At 43.8% G+C, this 14300-nt stretch overlaps 1 protein-coding gene across 1 annotated transcript in view; it reads right to left on the reverse strand.

The window, feature by feature from the left end:
* Positions 1 to 729: 729 nt before the first annotated feature.
* SLC2A9 (solute carrier family 2 member 9) overlaps positions 730 to 14300 on the reverse strand; it is a 278105-nt gene continuing 264534 nt past the window's right edge. Inside the window, exon 14 of the mRNA XM_083157786.1 lies at positions 730 to 1171. Within this exon, the coding sequence (XP_083013912.1) occupies positions 899 to 1171 (273 nt within the window). The 3' untranslated portion in view covers positions 730 to 898. The remainder of the gene's footprint in view (positions 1172 to 14300) is intronic.

Here is a 14300-nt window from a genome sequence, read left to right on the forward strand (position 1 = left end):
CCCGGGACTCATTTCCAGTCCGGGCCCCCCCTCCTCACTTGACTTACCGTAACCCGGCTCCTGCTCCCACATCTCCTCTTCCGCTGAGCTGCAGCCCAGAGGTCCTGTAGTGCAGGCTTCTTCAACTCAGGATGCCGGCAGCCAATTAAAATGCAGCACCGGCTGGTGAGCCTGATTGGCTGCCGGTACACAAGCTCTGATTGGCTCAAAAGCTGTTGCAGCATTTTAATTGGTCGCCGGCATCCTGGGTTGAATAAGCATGAGCTCCAGGACCTGCTCTGTTCAGCGCACTGAGCGCAGTGCAGTGGAGGCAGTCGGGGTGGTTGCGGTCGGCAAAATGAGCTACCAACAGCACCCCCCTATTGGCAGCCCTGGTTAAACTTACAAATATTTGATCAGAGTAAGCGATAAAAGTCTGTTGTTTGTCAGACAACAACAACATTAAGCTGTTTGCTGTTTTTTTAAATTGTAATAACTAAAAGGTTTGTTTTCAACATAAATCCTAAAAATATCTTAAGAGGGGGAGGGGGGGGGGGTGTGAAAATTAGGAGAGACTTTCGTCAGCCCCTCCAATGAAGAGGCCGGCTCCAACTGTATATCCATTTAGACACAAGTGAAAGTCGTAAATAATAGTCGTCATTATACCATTGAATCAGGTCCTGTATGTTTAACAATGTCCTAAGAAGTTTTGCACCAGAATATAGGACATTTTATAGCACTGACCAGATCTAAAATAAAAACAATTCTTTTATTTAAAAAAAAAAATGACCTGGGGATTATAAGAACATCAAAAAAATATTGTCATTGCTATAATTCTTCTTGCAGGATGTAACCATCATCATCCAAACTTTACACAACTTATGGGACTTGCAATAAAGTTAATGATACCCAACGCATTTCACATCTGAGTCATTCTCTGCATCTCCAGATTGTTTTGGTCACTGCTGGGCACGCAAGAGTCATTATGCTCTAACTGTTCAACCGTCTTCTCTTTGCTTGAACGCTTCTCCAGTTCCATCGGTGCCGAAGAGGTTTTATTTATTTTGGCAAACGCTTGGTCAATTTCACTGAAAGACTTGTTCTTCGTCTCGGGCAATATGAAATAGAGATAGAGGGCACCTGCCAAGCAGATCGCAGCAAACAGCAGGAAGCAGTAGCTGTCCAAACCACTCTAGAAAGACGGGGATGAAAGCAATTTAGAACAGGGAAGGTTTTGTATGTAAAAGTATTGTCAAAAAGCTTTATTTTATTTTTTTCAAGCATACTCAACATCTACAAGAATGGCAAGTTCAGTAGGTCTATCAATGTAAAATGTAACATACTCTATACAGTGATACTGTAGGAGCTTATACAGAGTTGGATGGAAAATGGGCGTAACCGACTCCAAAACTGTGTACGCAAAAATAATGTATTTTCTCCCATATTCAGGGCTATATACTAATCAAAATACATCCTTCAGCAGTATACAGAGATAGAATAAGGTGCTGGGGGCAACTGTGGGCAAGTGCCTACAAGCCCCACTCTTTGGGGCCCCATTTCCCCAACTAGGGCGCACTGCTGCGCTGTGGCATTGTATAGTCCCTAAGTGAGGGCAGGCTGGATATGCTCAGGGGGCCAGTGCTCTGCACAAGCTATGGCACTGCTATGAGAGCTGCTGCTGATGGGCTGGCAGTGGTGGTTGGAGATGAGCAGAATCAGTCCTCAAGGTGCCCGAGACTTTTCCCTACACAGGAGTCAATCTTGTAGAACCTGCAATGCTGTGGCCTCATGGAGAAGCAGGGGGGAGTTGGTACAGTCAGGGGTGGCAGAGGAGTGACAAGAGGGAGCAGTGGGGGTGGACTTCCCTGTTTTAAATGCCCTGCCCCCCTACTCCACAAAGGCTTAATGTGCGTTTCATTACCAGGTGGCAGAAGGTCATCACATCTGTCCCTGTATAATTCCTTGACAACCTACTGGATATCCCAATCCTGGTCTACTAGATGAGGAATTATTAATACCACTCTGTAATTGGTCTTTTATTACCTCTGCCATTAGCAGCTCATTCTTTGTATTTATCAATAAACTCAACTGAAATAGAAGTTACAGCCACAATAATAAAAAAAAAAACGGTACTTGTGAGTTATCCGGGCGTCCGATTTTGTACTTACGATTTGCATGCGATTTGCATGCGATATCGCATACGATATCGCATACGATATCGGATCCGATTTGCGATTTACATGCGATTTACATGCGATTTAGCATGCGATTTGCATCAGATTTGCTATTCATTTCATTACCCCACTATCCCCAAAGTGTGTCTATCAACGTGAACCCGAAGCGTGGCGAGCGCAGCGAGCCCGCGAGGGGCGGCGGTACGCATCCTCCGACCTTTTCATGCCCTACTATCCACTAGGGCGTGGAGTGAGAATAGAATAGTGTGGCGAGCGCAGCGAGCCACCGAGCCCGAAGCGTGGCGAGCGCAGCGAGCCCCGCGAGGGGACGCGGACACCTGTGAAGCCCGCAAGGGCACGCGGATACCTGTGAAGGTGTCCGCGTCCCCTCGCGGGGCTCGCTGCGCTCGCCACGCTTCGGGCTCGGTGGCTCGCTGCGCTCGCCACACTGTTCTATTCTCACTCCACGCCCTAGTGGATAGTAGGGCATGAAAAGGTCGGAGGACGCGTACCGCCGCCCCTCGCGGGCTCGCTGCGCTCGCCACGCTTCGGGTTCACGTTGATAGACACACTTTGGGGATAGTGGGGTAATGAAATGAATAGCAAATCGGTACTTGTGAGGCTCCCGATTTTGTATTTACGATTTGCATGCGATTTGCATGCGATATCGCATACGATATCGCATACGATATCGGATCCAAAATCGGACGCCCGGATAACTCACAAGTACCAAAAAAACACTCTACACATTTACACAGTGATTGGCTCAGACAATAGTAATGTGTGAGTACAACGTGAAGAGTGATCTTGGTCAACACAGGTTTGAGATTTGTCACAGATGTCAATTAGGACACAACAAGGGCCAGCTAATGAGTGGATGAATCTCCCCAGCATGATGGGACACATCTCTGACTAATTAGATGTCCTTACACAGAGCCAGATTAAGGGTGTGTGTGAGTGTGTGTGTGTGGGGGGAGGGGGGGCCTCAGGGGGTCAGAAACTGGGCACCCCTCTATCTAGGGCCCCCTGTGGTCGACAATTGCACACATACACTACATATATATACATACCTCCAGTACATATATAAATGCATACTCACATACATACATGCATACAGTACATACTGTACATAAATACATACATACAAAAATAAAATTCTGTTTTTAAACAAGACGTAAAAATGCAGTTTACTACTTGTTGATTTTCATGTCGGTTTTTTTTTTCCACACTGTTAGTTGCATTTACACTCCATTTTTCTGTGTGGGAAGGTGAGGAATTTATTATTCTCAGGTAAAGATATCAGAACTTGCTTCAGAATCCCTCACCAAAAACATTTTGCAAAGTCTGCAAGACTTGCACCTAGGGCGTGATTCAGAGTTAGGGGGGATGCTCTAACATCCGCGCCCCCTTACAAACATAATTATTGCATATGCTCTAACATATGCGATAATTATCACAAAAGACAGCTCTTGCTGTCTTTTGCGTTGACCCGGTGATGAGCGGCGGGACCCGGCGGCTCCCCGATCCCTCTCTTACCCGGCTGCTGCCTGCTGCAGGGGGGGCTGGCTTTCCTCCTCCCTGCACCCGGAAGAGGATCATAGTGCAGGGAGGAGGAGGTCACAGGTCCGGGCAGCACAGCTCTGTGCTACCCGGACACAGGTGAGGGGGGGTCGGTAGTGGGGCGGCGGGGGTTCGGTGCGGTAACCCGGCGGGGGATGCTTAGAGCAGCCCAACATGCGGTAAAAACCCAGATAACAGGGTTTTTACCGCATTTTTAGTTGACAGAATCTCCCCCTTAATCCTTAAATGGAGAATTTGCAAATCAATCAATTATCAACGACGAATAATCAATGATGGCGGATGCATACCGGATGTATTGCACAGCACAAGAGGAAATAGCGTCAGCAAATGTGTATGGATCGTAAACACAATGTGGCCAGACTTTGGCTGACAGGAAGCCACATGTAGGGGGTGGAAACCTGCTGTTTTCTTGATGTGTTCGAAAAACCGCAGTCATGCCTATGCGTTGTCAGGGAATGTCTGTGATGATCGTCTCAGCCACAGATTAGTGAAAGTCTCTGCCCTACTCGCATTGGCACAGACTGCAGAAACCTTTCAAGGTTGTGGAACTGTGGATGGATTTGTGAGTCGATGTACCGCTGAGAATTGCCACAAAGCTTGGCTGTGCTGCATATGTATCAGTCAGTTTACAGTACCCCAGGAATCATGAGGTTGGCTGCACGCACAATTGTTGTGAGACAATTTGTGATGTGGATGAACACGATGTGTGGTATTGGAATGGCACATTGCACTGAACTGAATCACATGCTACAACATTTTGCATCGATTTCCTGCGGTGGCTCCCATTCTGCTGAGTCCCATTCCCCACCACCGGGTCCTGCTCTCCACCACAATCCAGGGACCCAGTGCCTGTAGAACGCAGTGAAAGGCATTGGGCCAGGTGCATGTATCAGTGATGGTACTGTGCATGTGCATACCCCTGACATTTAAGGGCTGCACGGCGAGGCAGGGAGTGGTTTTCTGCAGGAAGCAAACTCTCTGCCTATAGCAGCCTGGACTGGCAGTCCTGGAGGGAGGGAACACCTCTTAATGGGACTGCCTTACTGCCTTGCCAGTCACAGTGAACCCAATTCAGTCTCACGGACTGCGTCTAAATTAACTAAGGGTGAGCAAGGTGGCGGATTTTACTGAGGGTGGCTGGAGTCCTGCAGCCTATAGGTAAAAACTGCCACTGTTTATTACTTTTCAATAAAGGTTTGAGGTATCTGCAGACTTTATTGCATTTATTTTCATTGGGATATTTCATTTTTGTGTTGGGATAAAATTCCTAAATAATACGAATCTCTGCTTAAACCAATGCTCTTCCCCATAGGGGTCACAAGAAGAGTGCGAAGAGGGAGGGGTGTGACAACAAAATCTGACTCCTCCATAATGTCCAGGAACCAGGTGTTCCCATGTTCCAGTTTGACATTATTGTGTATATGGGGTTCCCAGGAGACCATGGCCACTTCCTGGGAGGCCACACCGCCTTTGCGGGTGTGGGTGGAGTGATTATTTATGTATCGGCTGTCTACACCACTGACTGCTCTTTTTATTTTCAAAAACATTCCATAATATGATGTGTAAAATTTAAAATAAAATTGACCCAATTGATCATTGTTCTGATTATAAATGTACCAACAAAAAAAAAAGGTATTTACATAAGAGAATGTCATATTAAGTAATTGCAGAGGTCATTAACACAGTATCTCAAGACAATAATTAATATGACAGTGCCTGCAGGAATTTACAAACATTTACAAACATTTGTCTGCAAAACTGAAATATCCAATCCATTGTACTTGTTCAAAAGGTCATGCGTTTTATCGGGAGGTTATAGAAGGACAGACAGTACATTTTTTTTTTTTTTGCCAAGGGCTGAAAGTGTTCTCTGAGCTATGGCATACAATGACAAATAATACCAGTACTTGGCTTTTAAATGTTGTAATCATTTCTGAAGAATCCTATCAGTAATGCACTTAGAAGACTTTCCCTGTAATTTATCCCTCCTAACAGCGCTCAATTTGTGACATTGTGCACAACTACCATTTCCTCCTGGTTTGTGAGGTCATGTATCTATTTTTAGTGTATTTTTGAATAACGCATTTCACCATATGGATTCTGGTAACTGGGAGAAAGCACTTTATAACTGTTTTCTAATGGGCGGAGCTGAGGGAAGCGGGCTGTTCTCTGCAAAATGCAATACTGACAGGGTTGCGGTTCAACCGATCTACAGTCAAAATAAAATCAAAGGGGCAAACGCAGGATTTCTAGAGGGGGATTAACATGCAATCCACAATCTCCCACTCTGCGGAACATTCTAGAAAAAGTGGTCCTCTTGTGCAGCAAAAAGAAAAACCTACATAAACCCTGACCATGTGTATATATATATATATATATATATATATATATATATATATATATATATATATGGAAGGTATGGTGAGAAACCCAGCGCCTAACTAGACTTATATGATAATTTCTATGCAATAAGTTCGTACATGTATCAAGTAATTTGATTTAAAAGAAAGGTTTTTTTTTATTTAATTAATATACAGGTCTACACAAAGGGCAGTATTCAATGAGAAAAATTCTCTGTGTTTTATGGCGAGTTTGTGCTTTTCTTGCGTTGGATGGAGACTTTTGCTCTCAAAAAGCGAGCAACCCTATTCAACGTGCACTTCTCGCCGTCTTTCTAAGTGATTTTCGCCGTGTCTCTCCGTGTAGCAATTCTCCATCTTTTCATGGAGAAGTGGAATATGAACTTTTACAATAAAAGGTTTTTTGTTTTAATTTTGGTGTAAAAAAATCAGGAATTTTAATCTGTGAAAGGGCATGCTATTTTTATTCATGTGCTTATAGCACATGAATATATATTTAATTTTAAACAATATATATATATATATATTTTTTTTTACACAGAGCAGCCAGCAGGGGGCCGAGAGCCGAGCCGCTCATTAGATATTCATATATTCACTGCATCCGATCATTACATATGCACGATCGGGTGCAGTGAATACCCGGCCCCCTGTTGGCTCTCCAGGGGGGGGGGGGCAGCCTGTGCTGCCTGGCTCCCGGGGAGCCTACCTCCCCCCCACATACGTTCTGGGGCAGGCAGGGAGACTTCCATCTCCCTGCCTGCCACCGTCCTCGGGCTCCCTGCGGCGTCACCTCATACGCCGGATTGGCTGATACTCGCCGCGAGGGGCGGCGAGTATCAGTCACATTGAATAGTGTATAAAGTGCCGTGACGGAGAGTCTCCAAACATGGAGAATCTCCGCAAAAACACGGCGAGTGCATGGCGAGTGAAAAAAAACGCTCGCCATGCACGGAGAATAATCACATTGAATACTGCCCAAAGTATACATTTTTTTTTGTAAAAAAAAAATATATACATACAGTTAATTCAGGTAGGGGGGGAGGGGCGGGTACAGGGAACAGAAGGCAGTTTGGGTAAGTATATAAAAACAACCAAAATATATGCTAATACGCTGTTACAAATAAAAACTGCAATGAGTACTTAGCTCTGTAAAAGAAAGATAGTTTTTTAGAAGACCTTTTTTACTGATTAGGAACTAGGAGGCACAGCATCAGTTCCGGGGCTAAATAGCACCTTCCTGGTAAAAGGTATTTATATCTCGTTTGTACACTGACACACTTGCTTCTGAGGAAAATTCTTAATGAATTGAAACGTTAAGCTACAAGCCCTGAGTTTGTTTCTTTCTTTTACTACCCGTGAGTGCCACCATCTATCTCCTTCTGCATACAAGCCTACACAGGGAGGCACCCGGGGCGACAAGTTGTAGTTAGGGGTGAGTGCCGATATTCTGGACTATTTTATATATATATATATATATATATATATATATATATGGGTGACAATTGTAAGATGGCGCCCTTATTATGACCTCAGCAATTGGATCAATAATGCCTTGTAAACAAACTTTAAAACAAGTCCAAAGTTTATAAACATTTATTAAAAAGTCTCTTATTCCACAACAATGTAGGTGGCTTTTCTAGACTATTAAAAGGTTCACAATATTTCTTTTATTTCAGGATAGCAAACAAAACGTACCCAACGCATTTCGTCCCTACGTGGGACTTCATCAGGGTTCGCGGATGTCATTATAATCAATTCCAACGATTTTCGTAGAGGGAGTGTCTACAATGAGTTGGTTTCTTTGTTCAAGGGTACTCTACTGCTTTTTTCACTCATAGGTCAGCGTAAGAGCCTCACAATTTTCACACATAGATACACCTTAATTAGGTTAATATATTAACAGCTCTGTTTCGTTTGAAATGGACCAGCTGGACCGTTTCTCCAAGATCTGCCGGGGTTCCCAAATAGACTGCTATGTCTGTTAGGGCAATGTTGGAAATTAATATAAAACCTCAATACAGAGTCTGGGATTAATCAGAATACAGTTCCTACTGTAGCCCACTCCTACAGAGCCTTCCCACTGAGCACATCTCCTGAAGGCGAGAACTGTACCCTGATTAATCCCAGACTCTGTATTAAAGTTTTATATTAATTTCCAACATTGCCCTAACAGACATAGCAGTCTATTTGGGAACCCCGGCAGATCTTGGAGAAATGGTACAGCTGGTCCATTTCAAACGAAACAGAGCTGTTAATATATTAACCTAATTAAGGTGTATCTATGTGTGGAAATTGTGAGGCTCTTACGCTGAACTATGAGTGAAAAAAGCGGTAGAGTACCCTTGAACAAATTCTTTATAAGGACCTAACAAAGAAACCAACTCAATGTAGACACTCCCCCTACGAAAATCATTGGAATTGATTATAATGACATCCGCGAACCCCTGATGAAGTCCCACGTAGGGAATGAAACACGTTGGGAACGTTTTGTTTGCTATCTTGAAATAAAATAAATATTGTGAACCTTTTAATAGTCTGGAAAAGCCACCTACATTGTTGTGGAATAAGAGAATTTTTAATAAATGTTTATAAACTTTGGACTTTACTTTACGTGTTTTAAAGTTTGATTACAAGGCATTATTGATCCAATTGCTGAGGTTATAATAAGGGCACCATCTTACACTTGTCACCCATACTCTCACTACTTATCCCTATCCAACTGGGGATCTTGTAAGTCAGGCAGCCCTAACATAGTAACCAAAAAACATGTGGCGCGAAACAAGAGTCTTCTCTCTCTATCTATCTATCTATCTATCTATCTATCTATCTATATATATATATATATACACATTATAGTAATAATATTTAACAATATCAATGGCCTATAGCAGTGGTTCCAAAACTGTGTGCCGTAGCACCCTGGGGTGCCTTGAGGTACTTGCAGGGGTGCCCCGAGTTGATGGTCCAGGACCAATTCAAGTTATATATGTCCAAAATAGTAGTCAAATTATGGACAAACAGAAGTGAATCATGTCCATTACCACATAACTGATCCTAAGGATGAGATATTAACACAATTTATTTAACTTAATATTTGTTTCTGAATTTCCCAAGGAGAAACCATTAGCCTAGGGGTGCCACAAAAAAAATTCAGATGCTTCGTGGTGCTGTGATTCAAAAACATTTGGGAACCTCTGGCCTATAGTATACAGTAGGCCAGAGGTGGGCAACCCTGTCCTCAAGATCTACCAACAGTTCATGTATATCAGGCAACTTGTGGATCTATAGTAGGAATGAATGCAGCAGGTTTGAAAATGTGATAGTAATGACCACAGCTGTGCACCAGCTAGGTGATTTGGGTCATGTGACAGTAATGACTACAGCTGTGCATTTGCTAGGGGATTTGGGTCATGTGACAGCAATGACCACAACTGTGCACCAACTAGGTGTTTGGGTCATGTGACAGTTAGTAATGACTAAAGCTGTGCACCATCTAGGTCAGTGGTCACCAACCCAAAAATACCAGTAGCTCGCAGCAGCGATCCAGGTGGCTCGACCACTATCCACTCTGTGCTCGCCACCGATGAGAGGCTAGTGGGACAGCGGAGCACAGCACCACAGGCTTCCCCCACCCCTCCGTCGGCTCTCGTCCAGTTCAAATGCAGTGCGGCTCCTGAACCAATCAGAGCTCGCGTACCAACAGCCATGGTGATTGGCTGCCAGTCCGCAAGTTCCGATTGGCTGACGAGTCTGCGCCATATTTGAAATGGCCGAAATAACCTGATGCATGGTGCCCTGCTCTTGCTCCACTACCACAGAGCAGATGCTGCTACAAACTAGCACCCAGTGCTGTGCGGGTGCCGCCTAACTGACTGATAACAGGATGCTCCTCCTGGAAAAGTATGGGGGCGGGGTTGTGATGTCACTCTAATGTCCAACCCATTATTCCGCCCACCCCCTGCCCATATTCAGCCTATCATCTCCTCCTGCTCATATCTGGCTGCGGCTGTCCATCTCCAATCTCCTGCCTATACCCAGCTGCCCATCTCCTCCTACCCAGCCCCTTCCTATCCCCCCTACCCATCTCATCCTGCTCATACCCAGCCTCCCATCTCCCTCCCATCCTGCCCAAACCCAGCCTCCCATCTCATGCTCATAACCAGCCTCCCATCTTCCCCTGCCCATACCCAGCCTCCCATATCCTCCTGCCCATACCCAGCCTCCCATCTTCTCCTGCCCATACCCAGCCTCCCATCTCCTGCTCCTACCCAGCCTCCCATCTACTCCTGCCCATACCCAATGACCAAGTCTGAATAACCCCCTATGACAGCTTCCTGTTTGGAGAAAAACAGGAAAATCATATACAGAGAAGGTCATCCATTGCTGAATTGTATGTGTAGTTGTGTGAAGTGAACGACCTGTCAGGGGCTCAGGAAATGCTGTTCAGGTGGAAGGAAAAATTATTTAATTAAATTTCAAGAAATTCAAGAAGTTAATGACCCAGATCGGCAAAGAAATTGAAAAAGAGAAGAGATTGGACATTACCAACAGCCAGCAAATCAAAGCCCTGCAAAAGCAAACACAAAGACGTTTTGGCATTAGTATGCACAACCCCCAGACCTGAATATTACTGAAAATCTGTTAACCAACCTCAAGCATGCAGCGCAAACCTCCGTTTCTACCCCCCCCCAATGCAGGACCCAATCACACACATGTGTAAATCACTCTTTGAAAAAGCTCACATTGGAGCGAAACGCATTAGAGGATCCTGGCACCCGTGGAGAGGAGTTACTTTTCTTTGTGAAGTCCACCATTGTTGTCCTGTGCGCTTTTACTCACGGCAAATTCCACCAGAGACATCGATTACAAGGGCGGCTATTACACGGATATTGAATTCCAGCTCTGTTGTCATCATCAACTGTGCAGCGGGTGAGAGACGCAACACAGTACGCCCCACGGACACACCGCACTAGCCGGAGGTGAGACCACCCACTGCTGCGGGTGAGAGACGCAGCAGTACCGGACTGACATCACACTGCTGGTTTTCAGGTGGTTCTCTTACCCGGCACTTCATCTTGTATTCACCGCAAAGGAGCAGGTAGCAGTACTGGGGCAGTGAAGACCTCACGGAATCGTCCCTCAGTCTCCCTGCATTTCCAATCTTGCTACAAAATAATTACTGGAGTCCGTGAGTATCATATACGTGGAAACATTATCCCTGCTTAATAGCCAAATACGCTTGAAGATTCATTAGTTTATTGGCAACTTGGTGGACAACCATACATCTGTATATGGAATTTTAATAACAAAATCCCGGGGACATTTATTTTTATCATATACATTTTTTATATATATTTTTCATATTTTTCATTTTTAGATATATTTTTTATTTTTATTTATTTCATTAATTATGTTATAGCTATCATATAAACAAACAAAAATAGGTGGCCACCTAAATTATATGAGCATTGTTTATTTATTTATTTAATATTCATCAATATCATATATCATGTGAAAATTGTTTATTGTACTTTTGATATATATTTTTTTACAAATCATTAAATAATTATTGATTAAAAACTGTGTGGAACGGTGATTCAGCCATATTGCACTCTATATAACATTAGCGCAGACACTGGGATTTTTGTTCTTTTTGAATGTGTAAATCACTATGTTGCTACAGGAGTCACAGCAGCGACCGGACCGGAAGTTGCCCAATTTTGCATACAACTGTATAAATAAATCATCTATAAACACATATCCCTGGCAGGACTATGAGGTCAACTGATGTCAAGTCCATACACAACAATACTTTTTAAATTGCAGGAAAAACTCTTTGCAAGTAATTTACTATTACCAGAGACCTCTGTCCGCCCTAGCCTAATTGGTTTTTGCACAGTGTGCGTGATCTAATGTGAGGTCAGTGACCTGGGATTTAGAAGAAGAGGATTCCATCCAGAAAAATATGAGGAAGGATGAGGAGTATATTTAACCACATCGAGCCTATAGATGTGTCCTTATACATATGTAATTAATCAGCACTGTCTCCTCGTGCATCCTACTTACAGTGGTGCTAAAAAGGGGTGGTGAGAGGTTTTTTTTTACCGGGTCCTGAGTCTGATGGAGGGGACCGGGTCCCACGCCCCCATTGTAGGGAGCTGGGCAGTGGGGAGAGAGATGACAGGCTGCCGTTGCAGCACAGCCTCTCTCCCCAGCCCAGCACACACTGCACACTTACTAGGTAAATTGATATATATATATATATATATATATATATATATTATATTAGGTGACAGTTATTGTTGCCAACTTTTGATGGATGTTTTATTTTTTATCATTGTGATGCGCTGTTCATGTGGTTGTCCGGCTGCATAACTAGGGGGAGGAGGGGTTTACCTTCTGGGTCCAGGAGGACCTGCAGGAAGGTAAGCCAGGGGGAGGGGGGTCGACGGAGGTGGCGGGTTTGCGGCGGGCGGCGATAGAAGGCCATAGGCTTTTATAGGGTATCCCCACCCAAAAGGTGGGGTTACCCTGCCCTGCGATAGGGGGGGGGGGGGGTTACCACATTTTTAGCTTAGTACATCCTGCCCAGGGTGAGGGGGATTTAGGAAGAGAGTGGGGAAGAGAAAGTGAAAGGGGTAGAGAGGAAAGAGAGAGGGGAGAGGATAGAGAGAAGGGGTAAAAGTGTGTGGTTGGTCAGAGAGATAGAAAGAGAGAGGGTGTGAACAGGCTTTTTGAAAATCCTTTGTTTTATCTTAAAACTTTAGCGCATGTAATCTAATGAGGCATGATGCGTTTTAATAATAGAACACACTCAGAGGTTTGATATCACCCACAACGTAATTATCTCCTGTTTTGTAATAGAAAATGAAGCAGATTGTGCACATAAATAACATGTGGAGAGGAGGGATGCACTAACAGGCTCTGCAGTGCCGGGGCACACCGGTCATTTCTCTATACTTGGTAACTAATAATGATTACATGTGCAGTTGTCCCCATTACTCGCCTTGATTTATTACATACTTACCTACCAGATAATTATCTCTTGCTGGTTAAAAATAGAATAAAATTCCAGAAGGGCATAGGCGCTATTAAAGAAAAAATACAATTTAAAGACAGGTTGATCCTATTAGTAACGGTGCAAAATAGCCATTCTCTCTGACAAGTGGAAGATTCTTGGGGGAATTTGTCCTTGTGTTATATTGACCATGTGTAGCCTTTCATATCTCTTGTTATCTTGTATCTGACTATCTGTACGTGCATTGTATGTTAAATTGCCCATGCAAGTTGCTGTTCTGCTGGCAATCAGGTCATTTTCACCCATTAATTGCATGAATAGGCCTAAATAGATCCCACATCCTGACCAATATCTGATACAAATTATAAATATGAACAGTTACTTAAAAATGTGATTGGATAATAGAATTATGAGTGTACAGTATGAACATTCTTATTTATGATCTCATTTGGAGTTGGACCTAAATGCAAGTTGCAACTTAAATATAGCAGCCAGACTAACAAAGGCCCTTATTCAGATCTGATCGCAGTACAAATTTGTTCTCAAAATGGCCTAAACCATTTGCACTGCAGGTGGGGCAGATGTAACATGTGCAGAAGGGAGAGTTGGATGTGTGTGAGTTATTTTTCTTCTGTGCAGGGTAAATACTGGCTGCATTATTTTTACACTGCAATTTAGATTTCAGATTCAACACACCTCACCCAAATCTAACTCTCTCTGCACATGTTTCATCTGCCCCACCTGCAGTGCACATGGTTTTGGCCATTTTGAGAACAATTTTTTACTGCGATCAGCTCTGAATAAGGGCCAAAGTGTAACCGATTTTTTTCAAAATAAATGTAATAAAATATTGGTAAGATAAGGCAGACTATGTAATTAGTAGTATAGACAGAAAAGAAGAGTAACAGTTGGTACAAATGGTGTCATCAAATTCGCAGATGACACCACTATCATCGGCCTAATCAAGGATGGTGTCTAGACCGCTTACAGGCATGCAGTGGAGAAGCTGACACAGTGGTGCAGCAGCAACAACCGTGATCTAAACCCCACCAAAACAGTTGAGATGGTGGTCGACTACAGGAAAAAAACAAATGCACTGGTCCCACTAACAATAGCCAACGCAGTGGTGTCACGGGTTGAATCCTTCAAATTCCTAGGGACAACCATGTGCAGCGACCTAAGATGGGG

Source organism: Crinia signifera, chromosome 1, assembly GCF_055691185.1.
Source record: "Crinia signifera chromosome 1, ASM5569118v1, whole genome shotgun sequence".
Taxonomy (NCBI): Eukaryota; Metazoa; Chordata; class Amphibia; order Anura; family Myobatrachidae; genus Crinia; species Crinia signifera.